At 45.0% G+C, this 22384-nt stretch overlaps 14 protein-coding genes across 14 annotated transcripts; 7 read left to right on the plus strand and 7 right to left on the minus strand.

Annotated features, from left to right (window-relative positions):
• Positions 1 to 179: 179 nt before the first annotated feature.
• Positions 180 to 1895, minus strand: L203_104624 (uncharacterized protein; the record flags this gene model as incomplete). Its single annotated transcript, XM_066214004.1, has 5 exons — positions 180 to 293; positions 344 to 833; positions 877 to 992; positions 1039 to 1826; positions 1877 to 1895. The coding sequence occupies 5 exons, from the start codon at positions 1893 to 1895 to the stop codon at positions 180 to 182; spliced, it is 1527 nt and encodes a 508-aa protein (XP_066070101.1).
• A 176-nt stretch (positions 1896 to 2071) lies between these two features.
• On the plus strand, positions 2072 to 3303 carry L203_104625 (uncharacterized protein; the record flags this gene model as incomplete). Its single annotated transcript, XM_066214005.1, has 3 exons — positions 2072 to 2488; positions 2539 to 2964; positions 3007 to 3303. The coding sequence occupies 3 exons, from the start codon at positions 2072 to 2074 to the stop codon at positions 3301 to 3303; spliced, it is 1140 nt and encodes a 379-aa protein (XP_066070102.1).
• A 233-nt stretch (positions 3304 to 3536) lies between these two features.
• Positions 3537 to 4376, minus strand: L203_104626 (uncharacterized protein; the record flags this gene model as incomplete). The annotated part of the gene is made up of 5 exons (XM_066214006.1): positions 3537 to 3573; positions 3617 to 3697; positions 3742 to 3967; positions 4015 to 4096; positions 4359 to 4376. The coding sequence occupies 5 exons, from the start codon at positions 4374 to 4376 to the stop codon at positions 3537 to 3539; spliced, it is 444 nt and encodes a 147-aa protein (XP_066070103.1).
• A 58-nt stretch (positions 4377 to 4434) lies between these two features.
• L203_104627 (uncharacterized protein) lies at positions 4435 to 4746 on the plus strand (the record flags this gene model as incomplete). Its single annotated transcript, XM_066214007.1, has 2 exons — positions 4435 to 4463; positions 4512 to 4746. The coding sequence occupies 2 exons, from the start codon at positions 4435 to 4437 to the stop codon at positions 4744 to 4746; spliced, it is 264 nt and encodes an 87-aa protein (XP_066070104.1).
• A 108-nt stretch (positions 4747 to 4854) lies between these two features.
• On the minus strand, positions 4855 to 6303 carry L203_104628 (26S protease regulatory subunit 8; the record flags this gene model as incomplete). The annotated part of the gene is made up of 6 exons (XM_066214008.1): positions 4855 to 4976; positions 5024 to 5252; positions 5297 to 5877; positions 5922 to 6041; positions 6088 to 6190; positions 6241 to 6303. The coding sequence occupies 6 exons, from the start codon at positions 6301 to 6303 to the stop codon at positions 4855 to 4857; spliced, it is 1218 nt and encodes a 405-aa protein (XP_066070105.1).
• A 376-nt stretch (positions 6304 to 6679) lies between these two features.
• L203_104629 (uncharacterized protein) lies at positions 6680 to 7375 on the plus strand (the record flags this gene model as incomplete). Its single annotated transcript, XM_066214009.1, has 4 exons — positions 6680 to 6705; positions 6755 to 6974; positions 7029 to 7190; positions 7241 to 7375. The coding sequence occupies 4 exons, from the start codon at positions 6680 to 6682 to the stop codon at positions 7373 to 7375; spliced, it is 543 nt and encodes a 180-aa protein (XP_066070106.1).
• Positions 7376 to 7499: 124 nt separating this feature from the next.
• On the minus strand, positions 7500 to 7985 carry L203_104630 (uncharacterized protein; the record flags this gene model as incomplete). The annotated part of the gene is made up of 3 exons (XM_066214010.1): positions 7500 to 7548; positions 7594 to 7816; positions 7865 to 7985. The coding sequence occupies 3 exons, from the start codon at positions 7983 to 7985 to the stop codon at positions 7500 to 7502; spliced, it is 393 nt and encodes a 130-aa protein (XP_066070107.1).
• Positions 7986 to 8314: 329 nt separating this feature from the next.
• Positions 8315 to 8749, plus strand: L203_104631 (uncharacterized protein; the record flags this gene model as incomplete). The annotated part of the gene is made up of 1 exon (XM_066214011.1): positions 8315 to 8749. The coding sequence occupies one exon, from the start codon at positions 8315 to 8317 to the stop codon at positions 8747 to 8749; it is 435 nt and encodes a 144-aa protein (XP_066070108.1).
• Positions 8750 to 9413: 664 nt separating this feature from the next.
• Positions 9414 to 11424, minus strand: L203_104632 (uncharacterized protein; the record flags this gene model as incomplete). The annotated part of the gene is made up of 5 exons (XM_066214012.1): positions 9414 to 9878; positions 9928 to 10344; positions 10394 to 10779; positions 10837 to 10959; positions 11016 to 11424. The coding sequence occupies 5 exons, from the start codon at positions 11422 to 11424 to the stop codon at positions 9414 to 9416; spliced, it is 1800 nt and encodes a 599-aa protein (XP_066070109.1).
• A 1040-nt stretch (positions 11425 to 12464) lies between these two features.
• L203_104633 (uncharacterized protein) lies at positions 12465 to 14603 on the plus strand (the record flags this gene model as incomplete). Its single annotated transcript, XM_066214013.1, has 8 exons — positions 12465 to 12489; positions 12602 to 12790; positions 12850 to 13256; positions 13306 to 13392; positions 13442 to 13833; positions 13879 to 13982; positions 14031 to 14499; positions 14549 to 14603. The coding sequence occupies 8 exons, from the start codon at positions 12465 to 12467 to the stop codon at positions 14601 to 14603; spliced, it is 1728 nt and encodes a 575-aa protein (XP_066070110.1).
• A 399-nt stretch (positions 14604 to 15002) lies between these two features.
• Positions 15003 to 16571, plus strand: L203_104634 (uncharacterized protein; the record flags this gene model as incomplete). Its single annotated transcript, XM_066214014.1, has 5 exons — positions 15003 to 15068; positions 15217 to 15295; positions 15354 to 15654; positions 15786 to 16203; positions 16260 to 16571. 5 exons carry the CDS (start codon positions 15003 to 15005, stop codon positions 16569 to 16571), a joined length of 1176 nt encoding a protein of 391 aa, XP_066070111.1.
• Positions 16572 to 16822: 251 nt separating this feature from the next.
• On the minus strand, positions 16823 to 19872 carry L203_104635 (6-phosphofructokinase; the record flags this gene model as incomplete). Its single annotated transcript, XM_066214015.1, has 7 exons — positions 16823 to 17267; positions 17321 to 17992; positions 18041 to 18519; positions 18571 to 18823; positions 18873 to 19095; positions 19148 to 19642; positions 19707 to 19872. The coding sequence occupies 7 exons, from the start codon at positions 19870 to 19872 to the stop codon at positions 16823 to 16825; spliced, it is 2733 nt and encodes a 910-aa protein (XP_066070112.1).
• A 482-nt stretch (positions 19873 to 20354) lies between these two features.
• On the minus strand, positions 20355 to 21383 carry L203_104636 (uncharacterized protein; the record flags this gene model as incomplete). The annotated part of the gene is made up of 3 exons (XM_066214016.1): positions 20355 to 21051; positions 21102 to 21220; positions 21270 to 21383. The coding sequence occupies 3 exons, from the start codon at positions 21381 to 21383 to the stop codon at positions 20355 to 20357; spliced, it is 930 nt and encodes a 309-aa protein (XP_066070113.1).
• A 170-nt stretch (positions 21384 to 21553) lies between these two features.
• Positions 21554 to 22331, plus strand: L203_104637 (uncharacterized protein; the record flags this gene model as incomplete). Its single annotated transcript, XM_066214017.1, has 4 exons — positions 21554 to 21825; positions 21880 to 21986; positions 22049 to 22128; positions 22182 to 22331. 4 exons carry the CDS (start codon positions 21554 to 21556, stop codon positions 22329 to 22331), a joined length of 609 nt encoding a protein of 202 aa, XP_066070114.1.
• Positions 22332 to 22384: the final 53 nt, after the last annotated feature.

Below are 22384 nucleotides of genomic sequence, written 5' to 3' on the forward strand. Positions count from 1 at the left end.
ATGGTTGAAGGAGAATGCTTTTCTTATCTGTAAGATGAAAATATGTGTACAAAAAGTATATAGTAAATGTTGAAAGAAATGTAGAAATTCATGTCCAATTAGTAGTACTGGGGGGCTTCTTGGGCTAAAATCAAACTATATGCCATGTTTATACGATTCACAGCCACCTAGCAACCTTTCTACCATCGGTCTTTACTTGACCCGCAATTCTGAAGCATTACGTCCACATCAAAATTAGCTTCATGAGCCAAGTCTGAAAGCTTTTGAAGAGCGTTTTGTTGAGTTGCCAAAACCTACCACTGGCTGTTAGTATTCAAAACAAGAATTGAATAAAAGAGCTAACCTCCGCAATTTCTGCCAATACTTTTTCGTCTCCAAGCCACTGTTCTCTCCCATCCTGTCCTCTGGCCTTGCGCCTCCTCCTGATCTCTTCCAGTCGGCCCCAAAGCTCATTGATCTGACCCAGCAGCCGTCCTCTCTGCTCTCTGGCATCTTTTCTCTTTATACTACTCTTTACAGTACCTTCCAATTCGGCTTTGACACTCTCCAATTTTTTCAACATGTCCGCTTCCTCTTGTTTGAAAACTGTGGATTGAGCGATGGGTATGTATTTGGGTGTTTGAGCTGCGAGATAAATTAATCGGTGAATAAGCTGCGTTTGGCGAGCTTGTAAATTGGCAAGACGGATGGAGGAAGAAAGAGAAGTTTGCCGGGTATGAGTAATAGCGGCGGTTATCTCCTTAATACGCTCCTGATGAACAGCAGCAACGTTTTCTTGCAATTGCTGACGATTTTTCAAATCATCCCAGCCCACCGCAAGCACAGGTACCATACTAGAGAATGTCAGATTGATGCGAAACGATTGCGCGGACATACGAATTGGAGTCAGGATTATCTCTCAGCGCCTTGGCCCATTTGACATCATCATTTGCGCCTGGTGGCCTTCCATATTTCCCTGCTGTACCATCTTCGACCACATTGTAGAAAAAGCACTGTCACTAATCAGCTCCACTATGCTAACAAGACAGCGCTACATACCTTAAAACGGCAACTAGGATTACTGCTATCCCACGCATCCTGTACATATTTTATCCGAGACTCGATATCCATGTCCTTTCTCGATGCAAGTTGCATTCCCAGTGATTGGCTTTGCCCCAACTGGCTTGTACTTGAATTTGGATTGAAAAGGTATCCTTGTTGAGGTTGTGATTGAGCAATACTACCCAGCAGATTGCCTCCGAGCTGTTGTGATTGCTGTTGAGGTTGGTTGGAACCAAAAAGGCCGCCTGTAGATTTAGCCTGTGATTGCCCAAAAGTGTTGAGTCCGCTCTGCTGCTGAGATTGTGACGTTGAACTAAACAGACCGCTGCCAGCCGGTTGTTGATTACTTGATCCAAATAGTCCACCTCCTGCTGTATTAGCCCCTGCCGTACTACCAAACATCCCTCCCGATTGCCCTTGCGGTTGTCCAAACAATCCTCCACTCCCACTTGGCGCCGTGCTCGTCGACCCAAACAACCCGCCCTGCTGTTGTTGCTGCTTTGGAGGCTGTCCAAAAAGACTACCTCCCACTCCTGCCGTACTCGTCCCATTGGCAGCAGCCCCCGAACCAAATAATCCTCCTGTTTGTTGCTGCTGCTGTTGTTGTTGTTGTTGCTGAGGCTGCGCTGTTGACCCAAACAACCCTCCTGAAGGTTTTGCTTGACTTCCAAATAACCCAGCTGACTGCTGCTGCCCGGCTTGAGAGGTAAAAGGTGAAGTAGTCGCCGCCGTCCCAGTTGTGGATTGGCCAAAGCCACCAAACCCTTGCTTGGGGGCAGCTTGACCTTCTTGCCTGTTAACCTATTACATTCTCCTTCTTATGCACACTACTCACCAAACGTTCCAAAAGACATCTTTTCTTTATAAATTGTTTTGAGAATGACAAAACAAAAATTAAATCATGTCAATAAAGTCGTGACTGTCTACTTTTTTTCTATCTCGGCGATATTTTTCAGATGTGGCGGCGGTGAAAACAAAAGTCGAGATGGCATTGACAAACGTTTTCATTACTTCAACAATACTTATCAAAATGGCTAGAAGCATCATTAAACTCAGCAAGCAGCTCGGCGCAAGATATGATGGATATACGCAACTGACAAGAGCCTGCTCTTCCTTAACTGAGATAAAGCGAGAAAGCAATGTCTACGAGCGTATTCGACCGGTCGTAGCAGCATTTCTAGCTCCTATAGATTGGGCAGCAGCTTATGGAAGTGGCGTGATGCCACAAGCAACTTTGAAGCCACCTTCGTCTGACAAATCCAAGCCGCTGACAGACCTGCTACTATCAACACCTGATGTAGAAGCGTTCCACAAAGTCAATATGCAGCAGAACCCAGAACATTACCCAGTCTATGCCAGACTTATGGGCTCGAGGGCTGTGGCGAAGGTGAGCGAGAGATGGGGAGCTGGGATTTGGTATGTGACCCAAGTGGACATAAGCGGTACCGTGAGTCTATGTGCGTACTGGCATGCTTCAGTTGATATTTTGACTGGTAGTATGTCAAATATGGGGTAATGAGCACATCATCATTAGAAGAGGATCTACACGACTGGACAACGTTTTACCTCTCGGGACGTCTTCAAAAACCTGTATTGACGCTTTTACCTGCTCCGTTCACTCTGCAAGCTGCTTTGAATGCTAATACTCGCTCAGCCCTGTCTTTATCGCTGCTGCTATTACCGTCCTGTTTTACAGAGGATCAGTTATGGGAGCAGATTGCGAGGCTCTCATATTCAGGCGATCCACGGATGAGTATCCCAGGTGCAGAGAACCCGGAAAAAGTGAGGAACATCGTCCAAGGTCCCGGAGCAAGACAAGGGTTTAGAGAGCTGTATGGCGGGCTGCTGAGGCAAAAGAGGGTGAGAAGAAAAGGCAAGGACGGAGAATGGGAATGGGAAGGGAACGGAGAAGCCAAATTTACTGTGAGTCTGGCGGAATGTGACTGGATGGCTCAATGTCGGTAGCAACCCACCGACATGGAGCACCTTTGTCACCTTGTGTCGACACTTCCCAAGACACTACGCCTAGCCCTTACAAGACACTACGCTTCATCAACTGAAAAGCCTCTGACCATTTCTACCTGGACGCAGCCTCTCTCTGATCCCAAATTTCGACAGGTTGTAAATCGAGAGCTACAAAAGATTATACATGGCCCCGCATTGAAGCAAAGCGTCAAAGGGTTGTTTACAGCGGGGCCCGTCAAGAGCTTTTGGTATGCGTGGGCCAAATTTGGCAAATGGTTCAAGGGAAGAAGATCATGACCACAGTATGATGTTAGGCATGATCCATGTCACCTGTAAAATCTCGTTCATCTGTCTACTTTGATTACCTGACCTTGACAGCAAGTATCTACGTTCAAGGAAAGACCCGATCAAAGTGCTCTCCATTAACAGATCCGCCGCGCATGGCAGCCTTGACATGGGAGATGAATACGTCTCGATTCCGTCTAAAGTCTTCGGCAGCATCTACAAAGCGTTAGTTATCTTTTCCGTTTTTAAAACCAACCTTTATTGAGGGGGTCATCAGGATTACTACACAGATTCAGTCACCATTGACGTTGTGGCCAAGACGTACGGCTCAAGAAAGAGATATTGTATACCAATCATAATGGAAGACAACGTTAAGACGGGTTTCCAATCTTCACGAAGGATATTTCTACATCTCATCAGCTCCTTCCCCTCCAAACGTGTACAACTCACAAGCAGACATTCCCCTCCAAATCTAGATTGGGATGATAAATCCTTTCTTTGCATCTTACTTTAGGCGGCTCATGTGGGTAGTTGGCATTAATGGCAAAAGAAAAGTTGAATACGCCACCATTGTAAATGCCTTCGTCGGGCGTGATGGTCATATTGAAGTTAAGAACGTCAGAGGGATCGGGAAAGACAGTCTTGATAGTTGGAGGCAAGTCCAACTCCGTCAAGTCTGTAGATATCTTTATTTAGTGCATGGATTGAAGTGATATAGCCAACCTTTTTGGATTCGTAGCTGGGCAGCAGTGACTTTGGGACGTTTCTTGGCTGCTGCCTCTTCATTCTTCTTGACACTCCATAGCTTTTGAATATCAGCCGTTGTATACAATTTGATCCATTACCTTTATCATGATTAGTTGTGTAAATTGGAATAGAAACAAAAGACAAAATATGAAAAAAGGATTAATTCCGCGCGGTGAATTGATTTCTCTTTCTCATCACATCTTCGTCATTCATTTTGTATATAAAATGTCGGACCAAAGACAAGGCTGGCATACAGTGTAGGTTGATCGTCAGCCTTCATATACTGACCACTGTAGCATACTGAGAATACCCTTCCTTACCGCTGAGCATGCAGCCATTGCAAAGCGGGCGCTTGACGTAGATAGAGAACAGAATGGGAGTCTGGTACATCGTGAAATGAGCGTGGATGGGATCGTTTTGGTTGTGCAAGTGGTCTGTATCTGTGCAAGCTGGCAGCGCTGACGCCTATGTAGCAACTATGAAGCCACCACTGTTCGCCTCCTTCGTCTCGCTACAAACTCTTTTCTCTCCTCTGCCGATCTCGTTTTACGTACAATGTCTTCCTTTGCACCCGACCCATCAGACAGAATACCTACAGACCAAGAACTGGAAGCAATTAGAAACGAAGCAAATAGAAATACTGGAGGACGAGGAATCGAGTTGAAAGGAGACGGCAGGGGAGCGGGAAGCGGAGAGGAAGTTGCATAGAGCTGTATAGGTCGGATCCAGATATCGACTGGAAATTAGAGCAATCATTGTAAAGTTATTAACTGATATGAGTATTGTGTTATTCATGCCAATATACACGCTGAAAAATCAACTAAACAGCTTGTTCATACTCATATTGCTCTCAGCATTCTTCTTCAACACCTTAGCCACAGCCATCTCAAAGTCTTCCTGCCCCACATACTGTCTTCTCTCTCGGAGGGCATACATGCCTACGATACGTCAATCTATAGTCAAAAAGCTAAATCGCTTGACTCACCGGCTTCGGTACAAATACCCCGGACTTCAGCACCGGAACAATGGCCCATCTTTTCTGCTAATGCCCTAAAGTTGATACCTCTTTGCAGGGACATTTTTCGGGAGTGAATTTTGAGGATAGTGATTCGGGCTTCAGGGTTGGGAGGCGGGAACTCGATTTTACGATCGATACGACCTGGTCGAAGAAGGGCAGAATCAAGGATATCTATACGATTGGTAGCCATGATAACCTACAGCTATGTCAGCGCGGTCGAAGAAACATAGGGTTTCCTACTTTGATGTTTTTGGTAGGCTCAAACCCATCCAACTGGTTTAGCAACTCCATCATTGTCCTTTGCACTTCTGAATCACCCTTGCCGCCCTCTCCTCGACTACTACCAATGGAGTCAATCTCGTCCATGAAGATGATACTTGGCGCATGCTCTCGAGCCATGACAAATAGTTCTCGAACCATTCTTGAGCCTTCACCAATATACTTTTGCACAAGTTCAGACCCAGAGACTCGAATAAATCGACAATCGGTATGATGCGCCACTGCACGTGCCAAAAGAGTCTTCCCGGTACCCGGAGGTCCATAAAGCAACACTCCCTTGGGCTGAGCGATACCCAATGATTCAAACAGCTCCGGGTGCTTGACAGGTAATTCAATCACCTCCTTGATCTCTTTGATTTGCTTATCTAATCCACCAACCATCTCATAAGTTGAGTCGGGAACCTTTTCAACCATCATAAGCGAGACAAGAGGGTCAACCTTGTTGGGAAGGATAGAGTGAAGGAGATAAGAATCGGCTCGAAGAGATACTCGGATGTTGGGAGTCAGAGCAGAGACAGGGATATCAGGTGAAAAGTCGACAACTTTACCTCTTGTCAGAAAAATGAGATGGCGAGATTGTATTTACCATATTTGCCCTCTGGCTGCACCTTGACCAAGACTTTCTTCTTGCCCATCACCTTAATGACTTCGCCTACATAGCTTCCGGGCTCTTGCAAAACTTGCAGCTCTTCCCGCAACAGTCTCACTTGAAAACGATTAGATGGAGGAAATACAACAGAGATAAACATTACCTCTTGTATTGAGTGCATTCCTCTGGGCTTCTAGTCGTCTCAGGTTCTGGGTTTTGCGAGTGATATCAAGCTCGACAGCTTCAATCTTGTTTTGATAATATGTCTACAGATAATCATCAGCATACGAAAAAGCCACTCGTGATAGTCAAGCACCTTGATCGATCCTCCTGGCGCCGAAGCTGGCGCTTTCACAGGCTTCTGAACTGCTACTGACATCTTTGTTGATATATAACAAATGCCGAAAGCAAAAGAAGAGATGGAAAGAAATGGCTTTCAAATCTGTCAAGACAACGACGCGTTCATTGGTGGATATTTACGTAATATTCTACCATCTCCCAGTATGCACTGTTATTTCTTAATCTAATAGTTTGATTAGTATAATTTTTGTTGCCGTTTCTATTGTTATAAATGGCGATTACAAATTGTGAGCTCTATAGCTTTACATGCCAAACTCAATCAAATTATGTATGCACATGAAGTGAAATAAGAGAAAGCAACATTGTATAATCTATGAAATTTGATCCCGCCGGTTGATTCACAACAATAGATAAGTTGCCATCTAAACCATTTCTTGATATACAAGTTGTTGGAAATGATCAGATTAAAAGCTTTCAAAAGGTGAGGGAGATTGTTCCTAGTAGACGGCGTGTCCCACTAAACGTTGTAGTCATGTATACATCATCACTATACTCTTGCTTCTTTCCTTGAGCCTGGCTCAAGATTTCATCCCCGCTCAACCACCATACGCAACCAAATTTAGAGAAACAAATAGGAGAGTGATGTTATGGAGCAACAGAGCAGATAACGGGGTCGAGTCTTCAACATATCCACCAGGAGACTCAGTTTGCAAGCCATTTGGAGAATGTTCTCCGTGTCCCAAAGACGAGGTGGGTTATTACTATTTAAAGATTGAGGTGTATTGACTAACTCGATTCACCAAGCTCGACCAAGCGTACTGTATACCGTTTGGCAATCGCCGGCTTTTACACTGCATCCCTGCCAATACCACCCACTCTTCCACCGTTGAGCAAGGGGAAATTCCAGCTTGGGAGGCTTGTGGAAAAGTCATCAAGAAGGAACGTCAAGATTTCTACGAATTTGTCGTAAGTCTGCAAGAACTAGGTACCACACGTCGCGTTAACTTTGTGTGTAGACGGCAAACATATTTTTTTTAATATTCGCGCTGGCAATACTATGGGCAAGGACTTCAGCACTAGCAGCGAAACAGTATAAACAACTGGCGGCAAGGATTGGAATACCAGGCGGAGGCTGGGGTAGACCTGTCTAAGATTATCAATGGGATCGTGTGTATCGTTTTAACAAAAGTCGTTTACTGGCACTTTGTTTTGTCTAGTGAGCGCCTGCAGCAAGGATTGTTACAAGTTAATACAGCCAATGCCTATGCTAAAATTCTATGTTGTTGATTTCAAGTAGTTGGCGGCTTTAATATTTTCTCTATTTCTACAACACTTCATTAATTTTTGCCATCCCATTTCAGAAACATACAAGTTTTTCAGTTTCTTCTTCTCCTTGGCCATGTCAAACTCTTCATTTCCTTCTGCGCTCAGCTTGACTGCATTCTCTTCTGTCTTGTGTTCCTTGCCCGTGTCTTCTAATATTCTCCAAAGCCAAGAAGGGTATTGATCATCTGGTAACGCAACTGGATCTGGTTTGTCTTTGAGTATTGATAGGCCTGTCAGAGTTGTCCCAGAGGGACATGATGATACAACTTTGGATTCTACAGTCAGCGACTGTCTACCAAACACTGATAACTTACTCTTTCCAGCTTTGGATTTGGGGGCAAGGACAAAAGGGGAGGACGAGAAAGATGCAGTACTGAGACAGAATGGCGTTGGCCGTCTGTAGAGAGCCCTTGCAGCTGATGAGGTAGAAAGCATAACTTGGTGAATCTAATAAGAGTTAAAGAACTTTTTTGAAAATTCAACTTCAATAAATCCAAGGACCAAAGGAAATATCAGCATGACGTGGATTTTCTGGAAATTAAATTGAATTCTGTTTTCTTCAGTCCATTCTAATACATCTCCCAAACTTTTGTTACATTTTTTCGACAGCCATGCCAATTACAATGTGCATTAGACAAATAGATATACAACCTGAAATCACTACGCCAACTTCACCACCAATATAACCATCCCTGAAGGTAGACTATCCCACAACCTCCCATCTACCACCATCGACCATACTTGTGAGTGTTTTTCTTTGTTCCATGCCAGTTCGAAACTTGAATATATCTGCCCCGCATGTCTTATTTGAGGACAACACGCGATCGCTGAACTTCGAGAGTGAGAATGCTATAGACTTTGACCTGTCCTTCACCCTTTCTTTCCTTCCCTCATCCCATCCCTCAAACGCCACATCTCCGATTTGGTCCGCGTCGTCCATCGACGATGGTGTTTGTATGATAAAAGACGTCGCAGGCGAATACGAGGAAGGCGGCGTGGCCGGCATCATTGAAGCCGTGGACTCGGGGGACGACTGTGACGAAGCACAGGAAGACGTGGAAGACAAGACTCGGGGAAAGCTCGGCTTCTCCGTTCCAGATACCCTTGGAGTTGAAACGGGCATAGATGACGAGTCAGATAAGGTGGATTGGGACGACGATGCCCGTCGGCTAGCAATTTTCTTATCCGAATTCTTTTGAAGTGAAAGTGGGATCTTTTCAGTCATCCTTGTCATATGAAAATGGAGTGGTTGGGAAGAGTGTGGTTGTGTGGCAGAGTGTGGCTGAAAGTAAGATGCAGAGCGTCCATGGACGAGTGTGTGAGTGTATGGGAAGGGTGTAGATGGGCGTGGAGATGCCATTCTGGAAGCTTCTTTTTCTTTAACCCTATACCCTCTTCAGGCATCTCTATATATACCTCTCTCTCCTTCTGGCCGACCATTGCTTTATCTTTGTCATGCTGACAAACCTCCCCGGCAACGGCTCACTAAGCCAATATAAAACTTTATGCCGACAGGTAATAAAGACAGGGACCGGTGACTAACCCACCACTCAAACATCGAAATACGCAATTCCTCGGCAAAAAACTGGCAAACGGAGAACATGCCCGAGCTCGGTCATCAGTGTGAAGCGCGGAGATTGGGATACGCCCGTTTGCGAATGGCTGAATCATTGTTTGGACATATCCGAGTGTTGCTGACTTGACAGATTATCAATCCATGTCGTAAGACGGTGGCTGCGAAGGACGTATGCATCCAGAGCTGGATTGGAAAAGCGGGATGAACAAGTATACATACTACTACATGGTGAATCATGATGAGGCTCGTGGCGTGTTAGGAATACAACTGTGGTCAATCTGTCAGTCTCATGATACATTGTCCTTGTTTTCAAGTGCTTTATAGACAGACGTCTCCGGAATGCCCAAAAGTTCGCCCCTTGGCCGTGATTTGATGACTTGTCCCACGCTACTCAACCAATTCTTTCTGGTCTCAACTAATCTCTTGAGTGGTTCTGGGACAGGCGGCCGGCCTGATGGATTGAGTTGAATCATTTCTCCATGATCGCCGACAATCGCTCCAGGCTCCCCATTCATAGAGGGCTTTTTGGGTGAGATGCCATACTTTTTAAGGCGCTTTGCCCAGGCTTCTTCTATGGACTTTTCGACACCATCGAGCGCGGCACGATAGTCAGCATAGGCAAGGCGCTGTTTGGCAATTTCAGCAATACGAGCTTTGCGAGTGTCATTGAGCGCCGTTTGGGCTGCGAGGAGGCGTTGGCATTGTCGCAGTGCAGCAGAGACTTCGTCATCATCCCTACTGTTGGGATCAAACTGAGTGAATATCAGCATCTCTATCCGTATAAGAACCTTGATAAGTCACCTCTTCGTGTTCGCCGAGTAGCATCACCGCTTTGAGCTCACTCTTCATTCTCTCCTCCATATTTACCAAGTCAATTTTGACAGGCTCAAGCCTGATTTCCTCTCCAGTCTGTCCAAGCCTCTGCTCCTTATCATCTTTTGGTCTGCCCAGACCAACTACTGCAGCTACAACCCTTTCTGTCAAGCAACCCAAACCTCTCTGTTCGTCAAATAAATTCTCGTCTCTCATTTCTTGGGCGGGTATGAAATGCGGCAAGGTTAAACCGGCAGAAGGAACATGTTTTCGTAGTTGCTGTTGACGAAGGTTGGGTACGGACACCCGTGTCCGGGTCCCTGGTGGGTTACCATCTTCTTCATCCCATACTTCCGTGTAATGTCTTCCTTTTGGAGGAATTTCATAGGCTTCGGAAGGATCAGTCTGAAACTGAATGAGTCAATCATTCAAACGAAGAAAGGTCCATACATACTTTGAAATTCAACATGGCAAGATCATCTTCTCTGATGTCACGAAGATAGGGCTCAATGGCGCTCCAAAAGGTCGGGAAAGCAACCTGATTAGGAGCTTTTTTATTACTGTAGTCTTCATCAACCTCGCTCTGCTTCTTGGGTCCAGCAGGCATTGGCCTCTTTGGCCCTGTCCTGATCGGTACAAGCGGTCTTGCTGGTTGAGGTAGAGAAAAGTCAATGTGTGATCCGAGCCCTGTTGCGGAGATTGGAGGCGGGGTTTCAACAGAAAGTGAAGGACGTGATTTAGGAGCATTGGGAAGTTTGAGTTTGAGACCTGATGTGGTGGATTGATTTGGATGAGAATATGGTTGAGGGGATGCGAGCGTCGCCGAGCGGTCGCGTGTGGCTGTTTAAGGTATATGGTTAGCATGTGAGTAAGAAACATTGGCAAAATCGAATATACCCAGAGCTTCATCATCAGAATCAATCACTCGCTTGATCTTCTTCTTTTTCATCTGTGGTCCATAAGGTTGCTGAGAAGGCTTGAAGCTAGCTGCAGTTGATGCATTACTTGGCGCTGGACTTACTGTGTACTGTGATTAGTAGGCTTGTAAAATATGGATCATGGAGATAAGGACACACATGATGCTCTCTCTCTCTTGACTTTGACCCCAGGACTTGTCTTTCCAGCTGGAACACCACTCTTTTTTTCAGCAGCTTGCTCCCTTGACGGCCCGCTGCCATGTAGTTTCGTCTTTTCATTTGCTTCCAACTTCAACCCGGCCTTTTCATTTGCTTCCAACTTCAACCCGGCCTTTTCATTTGCTTCTATTGCTGCCCTTTCTCTTTCCTCATCCTCACGCTCTTTCCGTTTCTTCTCCTTTTTAATTATCAGTGCTTCATCAGATGGCGATGGTATTGGACGGCCTATAGAATCTGAGTAGTCGATAAGCGTGGAGCGTATTAGTTCCAGGTCAGAAATGTTTGGAAGAGAGGGATAGCCAGAAGATTGTATTAGTGATAGGAGAGCTGGAGGGATATCACGAGGCATTTTATAGTCGCTGGCCACGTCTTGCCTTGTTCCCTTCTGTCCGATGACAGAAAACGAGATGAAAAGAACAGAAAGAAAAGATAAAAGAACAGATACAAAACTGAATTGATCATGACAAAAAGTCGAAAGTGGATAAACAAGAAATGACGTGCCTAACTAATTAAGCCTAACAATGTTAGGCACCTGATTGTTATGCACGCCTATTTTAATCATTAGTCATTCCCATTTTACCTCTTCTATAGACTTTCTTGGATAACTGCATGAGATTTTTTAATCCAAGAAGGAGAAGAACACACTTACAGATAGTCGGATGTGCACTGGAGCAATGAGGCTGTCTAGTAGCTGAGTGGTGACAGAACGTACCAAGGTATAGTGTGTTCAAGCACGAATTTCGCCAGTACTCTCTCTTGACATGATTATCAGCACCATAGTCTGATCATATTTGGTCCAAGCATAATTTGTTTGAGCTTGTTAGTATTTGAAAACCAGTTGCTCATAGAACAGATTATCGTTCTTTAACTCTTCACAGAAAGTCAAGCTTGATGGAGGAGCCTGGTAGATTCCGATGGCGAGCACAATTAGAGCCTGCAGAAGCAATAGATGGATGCCATAAGTTGCAGGCATTTTGAGAACATGGGACTGTAATGATTAAAATGTATATTTTATACATTGTTATTTAACAATGATTATTTAATTCAAAAGAGCCACTTAAGTTTAATTAAAAATAATTAAGGATTATTAACAGCATTCCATGCTAAGTATCTATCACCTCTATTATCGAAATTCATTTTACGTTTCCTTCTTCATCCACAACCCTTACAATCCGAAAAGAAACTCTTCATAGTGTACAACAAGTCATATTGGCCTTCTCTTCAGCATTCTCGTAGAGAAACTAATAACTCAATCTACAAGCCATCCAGTTATAATTCCAAAACTTGACGACGCCACCCAGCTCATCTATACAGGTCTTTGAACTCTTCGCAAAGGCTCTCCTAACGCCCTGGCCGGCTTAAAACTTGTGATATCCTAATCTTCTCCTCATGATGTCCTGGAAATTTGGAAAGAGTGAGTATCGTTGTGACTTGGTATGCTTGGTAAAGACTTTGCTTTTGGCATCGAATCTTGGTCTAACATCAGTTCTGATTCGTCCTATACTCAAGTGCTGACGAATGGATAGAGATAAAAGACTCGGGATTCCTGTCAGGGAAACACCATCATGGTAATACCCCCTCTGACATCTCTCGTTCAACCACTCCTACACCCAGTAATCCTCATCCCGAAGACAATGTCAAGCCACCTGTTGCAAAGAGTGGTATGCTCAAGATAAGAGTAACAGCAGCAAAGAATTTGCAGCTGCCTCAAGGAGGTTTGTGCTTCCCTATTGTTATAGGCTGTTTAAACACCCGAAATAACCTATTGAAATAGTGCTAGTACCTGCGCCAATTCAAGAAGCTTTAAACGCTCATCCTGCACCAACATCATCACAGATTGCCACGTCTCCTACGAATGCCACTAATCAGCGTGTGAATCGAGATTCGTTGCAGCGACGTCAAATTTGGTATCTTCCTTACCTCGTTTTGGAATTTGACAAGAATGAAGTTTTGGTTGATGCTCTTGGCGGAGATCTCTCATCTCCAATTTGGATGTACAGTGCGACTTTTGATGTATCGCGGATAAGTGAAATCAGCGCGACTGTTTATCTTAGGACGAAGGAGCCATCACATGGATCTGCGGGTGGTGAGGGAGACAAAGTCGAAGGCGCTGGCGAGGATATGGGAAACAGTGATTTATGTCTAGGAAGTATCAGGTTCGTTCCCAATCTGGATAGCTCTGTAAGCACATACCTTGTTGAATGAGGCTTGGGTGTTGACACTGTGATAGGGAAGAGTGACAGATGAATGGGTCACAGTGCAAGGCGGAGGCGGTACGGGTACTATCAATGTACAAGTATCCTTCAAGTCAGCTCAAGTGAGTTTTCTACTTATGCGCAATGATCCAATACTGAGTCTCTCCTCAGGGCCAAATACTTACCATTGACAGCTTTGAGCTTCTCAAAGTCATAGGAAAAGGTTCATTTGGTAAGGTTATGCAAGTCCGCAAGCGCGACACCCTCCGTATCTATGCTCTCAAAACTATCCGCAAGGCACACATTGTATCTCGATCTGAAGTCACCCACACGTTGGCTGAAAGAACAGTTCTCGCTCAAGTCAACTGTCCCTTCATCGTGCCCCTAAAATTTTCCTTCCAATCGAAAGAAAAGCTCTACTTGGTATTGGCGTTTATTAACGGAGGAGAGTTATTCCATCATTTACAGAGAGAGGGAAAATTCAATGAGACAAGGTCGAGATTTTATGCGGCCGAGCTTTTATTGGCTCTGGAACACTTGCATTCATTTAACGTTATCTATCGGTTGGTTGATTGTATTGAATAAGTGCATCACTAAAATGAGTGCAGAGATCTCAAACCTGAAAACATTTTGTTGGATTATGCTGGCAACATTGCTCTTTGTGATTTTGGTCTTTGTAAGCTCAACATGTCTAATTCGGACACTACAAATAGTAAGTACTCGCCTATCAGTTAGAACACAGCCTCTAATTATATCCCAGCCTTCTGCGGTACCCCAGAGTATCTCGCTCCCGAGCTTCTCTCTGGACATGGCTACACCAAATGTGTAGACTGGTGGACTCTTGGTGTCCTTTTGTACGAAATGCTCACTGGACTTCCGCCTTTTTATGATGAAAACACCAACGAAATGTACCGCAAGATTCTTACGGAACCTCTTCGTTTCCCAGACTCTGTCCGCTCGGAAGCACGCTCCCTTCTCACCACCCTGCTTAATCGTGACCCTCAACATCGCCTTGGCGTAAATGGTGCCCAAGAAATCAAGAACCACCCTTTCTTTGCCAAGCACATCAACTTTGCAAAACTCTGGAACAAACAGATACAGCCTCCATTCAAGCCTGCTGTCGCCAGCGCCATCGATACAAGCAACTTTGATGAAGAGTTCACAAAAGAAGTACCGCTGGATTCTGTTGTAGACGACTCCCACCTGTCCCAGACAGTACAGCAACAATTGTTTGTTACTCATGCACTATCTTGATGTCATACTGACTTGAGCTTGTAGCGAGGGCTTCTCTTGGAGCGTCTCTCCTCTTGGCGAATCTGTCGGGCGATATTGAGCTGGATGAATATTGTCAACTACAGAAGGGCAGAAAAGTCTAATTGGAAAGAGAAGCGACAATCGTGGACCTGCATCTCCATTTTGTCAATCCTCGGCATAGTGTTTGCTCTACATGTAAGAACCCTCGGATACCATGTATGATATGACTTGAATGCATCTTTCAAGCATCTTCATGACCGCCAATTTTGAGGAAAAATTAATACCTTGGCAATTGTTGGTAGATCGGAAGCACCGGAGTCGCCGGTCTCTCCGGACCGGATTGGTCATAAAAAGTCTAGAAGGCTTTCCCACTGTGATCTGGGTCAAAAAGTATAAGAACAAGAATCTCAATTGAATCCCACTTTATACTTGCTTTTTTTCTAAAGTTTATTCTACCAATTGATTTTGAATTCTCATTATGGCTGCCAACGATACTGTAAACCAGAAAGCCGTTGTGTGTCATGGAGCCGTCGATCTCAGAGTGGTAAGTTCACTTGGCTTTGAGATATGAGATGATGGGCGAAGGCAAGACAAATGTGCAGGAGAGTGGTAATGAAGGAGAGCCAGACGGTTGAGCAAGTGGCTCATATAGGTATCAAGACAGATCGGTTGACAATACGTCTCTTGGACAGACTGACAGAAAGATCCCTCAACCTGGCCCCGAAGAGGTTCAAATCCAAGTTGCCATGACTGGCCTCTGTGGCTCTGATTGTATGTCAAACGTTTTTTCAAAACTATATCTCATGTCTAGCCTAATTTATGTTCTCAGTACATTACTACCTACATGGAGCCAATGGTGCTTTCAAGATTCAAGAACCTTTGGTGCTTGGTCATGAAGCTTGTGGTATCATCACTGCTCTTGGATCCAATGTTAATCCTGACCTTTACCTCAACGTTGGAGACAGAGTTGCCATGGAAGTTGGCGTATACTGCAAGATGTGCAAGATGTGTAGACGAGGAAGATATAATTTGTGCAGCAACATGAGGTTTGCAAGTTCTGCAAAGACCTTTCCCCATTTGGATGGTACATTAAGAGAGGTTATGACCTGGCCTGCTGATTTAGTCTACAAGTGAGTGACTGCTTTCTTTTTACTACACCACTCCGAGGCATCGTATTGTCAAAACATTTCAGACACTCGTACGATAAATTTGTATCCTTGGCCATGAATACTGTCCCAGAAAGCCAGCTGACAGCTTACAGACTCCCCCCAGATCTCGCTCTTCCTCTTGCAGCTCTCGCCGAGCCATTTTCCGTCGTCCTCCATGCATATCGTAGAGCTCAACTCACCCCAGGTGCCCGTATCCTTGTTATTGGCGCTGGCGCTGTCGGACTCCTCACTTGTGCGCTGGCCAATGCTTCCGGATGCAGCTCAGTCGTGGCCATCGATATCGAGCAGGGCAAGCTTGATTTTGCTGTCCAGCAAGGCTGGGTCACCGACACATTTTGTCTTCCACGGGGTCCTCGGGTCAGTGGACTCGAGGCCTTGGAGGTCGCAGGTAATCAGTGGGATGCTTTGAAGAAGAGTCATGCCGTGCAGAACGTGGACGGCCTTGAAAATGGCTTCGATGCCGTCTTTGAATGTACAGGGGTTGAAAGTTGTATGCAAATGGCTCCTATGGTAAGCATTGCAGTCAATCTTATTTATTAATTCACCTTGCTCATAAAAGTGTGTAGGCAGCCGCTGTTGGCACTAAAGTTCTTTTTGTTGGAATGGGCACCAAAGTCCTTTCTCTTCCTTGCGGGCCTTCACTTCTTTCTGAAGTAGACTTGATTGGTGTCTTTCGATACTGCAACACCTATCCTGACGCTCTTGCCCTTCTCGCATCTGGTAAATTGGGGGATGTCAGCAGAATGGCAAGTCATTACTACTCCTTGGACAATGCCGAACAAGCGTTTGAAGACTTGAAGCAGGGTAAGGACAAAGACGGAAAGATAGTCATTAAGCCTATGGTCGGTAACCTGAAGCTTTGTGGTATCACAGAGTAAGAAGCCATTAGTATGCGAGCGTATTATTGAAAACATGTTTGTGGGATATTCCTGTTAGAACCGTTGTGGTATATTTTATAGATGTGACCTTGGTGCTCTCTTGTATTTTCAAGGGAATAGGGACGCATTTTTATGCATTCGAGGCTTTTTAAAACTGTATCATCTCACATCTTAAACGCAGGTATTGTGCCCTTACACTCTTGCTAAATTCTCTAGGCTTCCCGCTTTCCTTCTTTTGAAAGGATCCATAATTACTGCTTTACACTGGCTGTCAAACCCGTTCTTCCGCCCATGGTCTCTGCCATCTCCTTGACGCCTTTCCACCATTCATCAGTACCTCTTCTCAACTTCATATCAGTGACGCTCAACACCTCATCCATCCCGGCATAAACTATCTTGCTTCCCCGAACAGCAATCATCGCTACGGTCTCAGATCCTGCCCTGGAATTGTTGGAGTTTCTCAATCTGCTGACTCGCTTATGAGGAACTTGAGAATGGGGGACGGCGTGTGTTTCAAGGAACTGCATGCATTTGAAAGCAAGACGGGCCGCACGAGTGCGATCAAGAGGAGAGGGAACACCACCTTGGAGGGTGTGGCCGAGTGAAGCGGATCTAGCATCAAACAGATCCTTGCCTTCCTCTTTGAGAATCTTAGTCAGAGTCTCGGTAGTGTAGACGGTAGACGATTTTTCAGACCTAAAATATGCATATTAGTTGCGTAATATTGAGAGCGCAGAGGAAAAACTTACTTGATAATCAGTCGCCCTTCATTCTTACCCTTCTCGTCTAGTCTGTATCGTTTGATCAAGAACTCGACATCTTCCTGTAACAACTTCAAGTTTATACCAACTTCTGGAGTGTACACCAACACAGCGCCTACAGCGAGAGCACCCATTGTAGCAATGTACCCACTCATACCACCTTGAGTTTCAACAATGAAGACACGGTTTCGCGAGGCAGAGGCAGATTGCTTGATAGCGTCACATGCATCAATAAGGGCGTTGAGTGAGGTGTCAGAGCCTAGAGAGAAGTCGGTAAGGGGGACATTGTTGGAGAGTGTAGCAGGAAGATGAATGATGGGAATTTGAAAAGCAGGGTAGTTGGCCCTGTTTTGCTGGAGTTGCAAAATGGAACTGAAAGCTTCAAAGCCCCCTATGACTAGTAATCCATCGAGCTCATGCCTTTGAAAACCAGCCGCCACGCTGCCAATGTCAATACTAGGCAAAGATCGATTGGTACCAAGCTCAGAACCACCTCGCGTAGTCCAGGAGTCAACCCGAAGCCAAGAGAGCTCAGAGACGTTGTCATCCAAAAGACCCTCAAAACCATTGTAGATAGCGACAGGAACGTGACCGCGGTTATGACAGAATCGTACGGCTTGACGGGTTGCAGCGTTCATCCCCCCAGCCGGAGCGCCAACACTGCTTATTGTCAGTTGACTTAATTTCATAAAGTTACGAAGAACCCACTGGATGAGTCCAATTCTCAATCTTTGATCCTTGGGTACCTCATCACTGACATCCAGGCTTGACGAGATTTTGAACGCCTGCAACATTTCTTGAAATTCGGAATCTCGATAAGACATTGCCTTGGAAAAGTCTTGATTCTCGATAGCAGCAGCAACAGCCTGAGTCTGCGCGACAGCTTCAAGTAGAGGAACCTTGGTAATCTTGTTCTCCTGCATACCGATCATATAAGACAGAGAATCAGAAGTAGCCTCAAGTAAACATTGAACGGCCTCAACACCCTGTAGAGTAGCCAATATACGATCAAAAGCACAGGGCTTGCCACCACGCTGGGTGTGGCCAAGAGTGGTAACTCGGGTATCTAGACCGAGACGTTCAACGAGGACTTTTTTGACGTAGTCGGGTTTAATAGGCTTGAGATTCCTGTCAAGGGCACCTTCGGCAACAACTACAATAGACTTGCGTTTACCGACTTTTCGGTGCTAGGATATGTATATTCAGCTTTAAACTGGTTACAACTTGATATCGCTTACAACTTGTAGCAAATCACACATTTCTGTCTCCCAGTCATCTCCCTTGGGGGGGCTTTCGGGAATGAAGACAAAATCAGCACCAGTAGCAATACCGGCAAGAAGAGCGAGCCAGCCGCAGTGTCGACCCATAACTTCAATGACGAAGGCTCGAGAATGAGAGGAAGCAGTAGATGAAATGGAATCAATAGATTCACAGGTACGGTGGAGAGCTGTGAGGGCGCCAATAGTCAGGTCGGTCATTGACATATCGTTACTTCAAGAATTAGCTCTTAAACTAAAACAGAAAGTGAAAGCAATTATACTCGATAGACCCAACAAGACCGACAATGTTTAGATGCTGATAAGCCAACTTTTGCTCTTCACTAATCTTGTTTTCCGAGTAGAGTTCCTCAATTAAGCTTGGCCATTCATCCCGCAGCTTGTAGGCTCCAGTAAGTGAACCATCGCCGCCACAAACGGCAAGACAGTCAATACCATTATTGACTAAATTCCCAGCAGCTTGCAGCCTGCCTTCTTTTGTCCGGACTTTATACTTTTGTCAGCTCAGCACATCATAAAAATCCAAGACATGACACACAAGATGGGCAACGAGAAGAACCTATGAGAGTGCCGCCTTCGCCTAGCCACCCTCTCACATCGTCCCATCCGACTCTTACAATATACTTGCCTTTCAAGCTCCTTCCGTGTTCATCCTTATGATCGGTAGAATCAGTAGCGTGAGCAGCCATCTCTTCAAGATCAGCTTCACCAGCACCATCTCTCAAAAGCTGTCCATAGCCAAAAGAGAGAGGTGTGCCTTCAAGCGGGGCTACGTCTTCAGGTTTGGAGTAGATGATGCCATTTCTCATTTGCTTGACAGTAGTTTCTTCAGAGAGTTTTTCATACTGTTGAGAAGAAGGAAGGGATAAGCGGGAGACGGATTTCTGGGAAGCAGGGCGAATTTGAGGAGTCGCTGGGGCGGTGGGAGCAGGCGTGGGGTCTGAAGAGTTTCCTCGGACAAGACCTTCCCATCCTTCACGTATAATGTATGCCTGACACCCTCGAACGATAGCTTGACGTACGATTGCTCGGACTGCATGATAAATCAGCTCTGTACCTATATACATTGAGACAAAGGTAGACAATGAATGACTTGCCAGCCGCATTCATGCCAGCGCTATCGCCGCCGCTGGTCAATACTGCAATTTTCTTTTGCCTTACAGCTTGTTCTGGCTTGGCAGTGGGAGGAGTCATGGCATATTCTTCAGCCTCAACGATTCCTTCAAGGTCTCTGATCTGAAAGATATCTCCTCCTAGTTCCATTGCTCAAGCTGCAAGTTGCAATTAAATAATGGTAATTACAACAGTAAAACAAAAGAAATAATAAATAAATAAATAAAGTAGAAAAAGTTCAAGATAAAACAAAGATGAGAAAATGGATTCAGTGGATAAAGAAGTGGTAAGGAAATGACACATCGGGATATTTTTCTTTTCTTTTCCAAAGCTCTATTTTCTTGCTTCAACGTATTTTTTATTTTTTGAACATGAGATAGGAGAGATGTTGTCGAGCATTTACCGTTATTTGTTATACATCACATATGACTTCATGGTTGGATGAGTGTATGCTTCATGAGGGATTTCAACTCGGTGCTTCAATTTGCAGACAAATTGGCCGACCTACTACTTTCTCATCTCTCCACTAACATTGACATGATCATTCATGGGGAGCCGAAATTGATGGCTATACGCACATGAATTCATTCTCACCATCTCTCACTGTCAAATATCTGGACATGAGTAGTCACCTAATCTCTCCTTCCATGACTTTCCCTCCTATCCCGTCTAGGACTTTTACTCCTGTTCCTTTTATCATCCCTCTCCGGGCTACTCCTTTTCCATCTCCCACTGCCCAACCGTCCGCTCTCTCTATTCTTATCAAATCTCCCAGTTACCATTCTTGATCGATCTTGAGGCGGTAGAGGTGCACCGCGACTCCATCTGGGCGCATCAACACCTTCTCCTGATGCATCATCACCTTGAGGGACTCGGTCAGATCTGGAGTCAAACGAAGCCATTGGACCATTTCGCATTCCTCTGGAGTTGGGTCCACCAGGCCCGTTTGGCCTAAATGTAGAACCAGCAGTAGTGCCATGACCATTGTTGACTCCGGAAGCAGGCTGGCGGGGTTCTGGAACATGCAAGCTTACGCTCAACAAATCTCCCGCAATGAACCCATACCAGTCCAGAGTTTTTTCTTCAATCTTTTTTCCCATTCTCTTGTCCCGGTCATCCAGATCAATGTCCATCATGTCGGGCTTGTCTTGATTTGAGAAAAAGAGGTCTCGCCCCGTGAAAGCGACAAGGTCTTTGAAGCGATAGAGCCCTCGAGGGGAAGCATCGACGTAGACATGTCGAAAGTGGAATCGAGCTGAAGGGGCTCTATAATTTGCTGGGAAGGAAGCAAATAAGAGACGAATGATTTCACTTGGCGTAGTATTCTTCCTAGAACCTCATAGTTAGCTCACATCAATACAGGCAAGAGTGAAAGTTACCATCCGTATACTTGAAACTCATCTTGACGGGGCAAATCACCTCTTTCAAACTCATGAAGTGACAAATGCTTTCCCTTTGTAACATATATACGAATCAAATATGGCGATATCTCTTGGCTCTGAGGTATTTGTTGGGTTAGTATTCTCACGCATTCTGCATCAACATACTTGAGTCGCTGGAGATGCACTTCTTCGGCCGGGCAAAGGCGACTGAGAGCGCGATAGAGGCTTGGCTGACCTGCTTCTGCTTTTGCTCCTACTTTTTGATTCTGAGCGTGACATTGTATATGGTTTTTGTTGTCTTCAATAATCTTTTTATGTCACCGAAATGGAAGAGCAGGTGAGTATTAATGGAGGGCTCAAATAAGATTAAAAGAGGTGGAGGCTCTCTGATTTTTCTTGATTTAGCAGTCTACATTTATTAGTCGATTTGTATCTTCAAAAAGTACAATATGTCTTGTCTTACTCGCCCGGCTCCATTGAGAAGTTTTATGCCAGTTATGCGCTTTTTTGTTCCGCGTATACGGAAATTCACTACTTCCCCATCACCCCCCTCTGAACGTGACCCTTCTCACCCTCATCTATGGTATCATCCTGGATCTTCTTTTATCAGTCTTTCGTTTTTGCCAAACAAACCTGCAATTCAAGGATCTAAGACTATCCTAGGATATCTGCCCTTGGGAGAGGCTACAATAGATGATTTCAAGGAAGAACCAAAGTTCTTGTGAGATGCTTTAGAGAATCGAAGTAACCTGCTGATTTAAGATTATGGTTGAAGAAAGGTTCTCGAAGAGGCAATCAAATCAGGAATATCCCAGGGAAAAGCGACTACAGTTGAATTTGAGGCAGAGACAAGACCGACCGACGGATGGATACATATCAATGGTAAGAAGGCTTATCTTTGATACAAGTGCATAATCCCTAAAGCGTAATCAATATACCATAAGACGAACGGGCTATACCGCCTGCGGGAAGGATAGGCGAGACGGAAGATATCATCGGTTCTGTTTATGTCCAACAGGGAAAAGTGTGGTCAAATTTCCTCCAATTGAGATTCACTGACATATATGTGCCTGATAGATTGTTGCTGACACATACTCTTCACTTCCGACATATCGTCTTGTTACCCCAAATGGTGTTCTCACCCTCCCTAAAGGACTAGATCAACACCTTATTTCTGTCTTGGAGGGTATTGACGCCGAAGAGCGCAAAACTGATTCTGTTAATTAATTTACATAAAAGAAAAGTAACATATCGTAAAGCATCGTAAGCAAGCATGCAAG

This window comes from Cryptococcus depauperatus, chromosome 5 (assembly GCF_001720195.1).
Source record: "Cryptococcus depauperatus CBS 7841 chromosome 5, complete sequence".
NCBI lineage: Eukaryota > Fungi > Basidiomycota > Tremellomycetes > Tremellales > Cryptococcaceae > Cryptococcus > Cryptococcus depauperatus.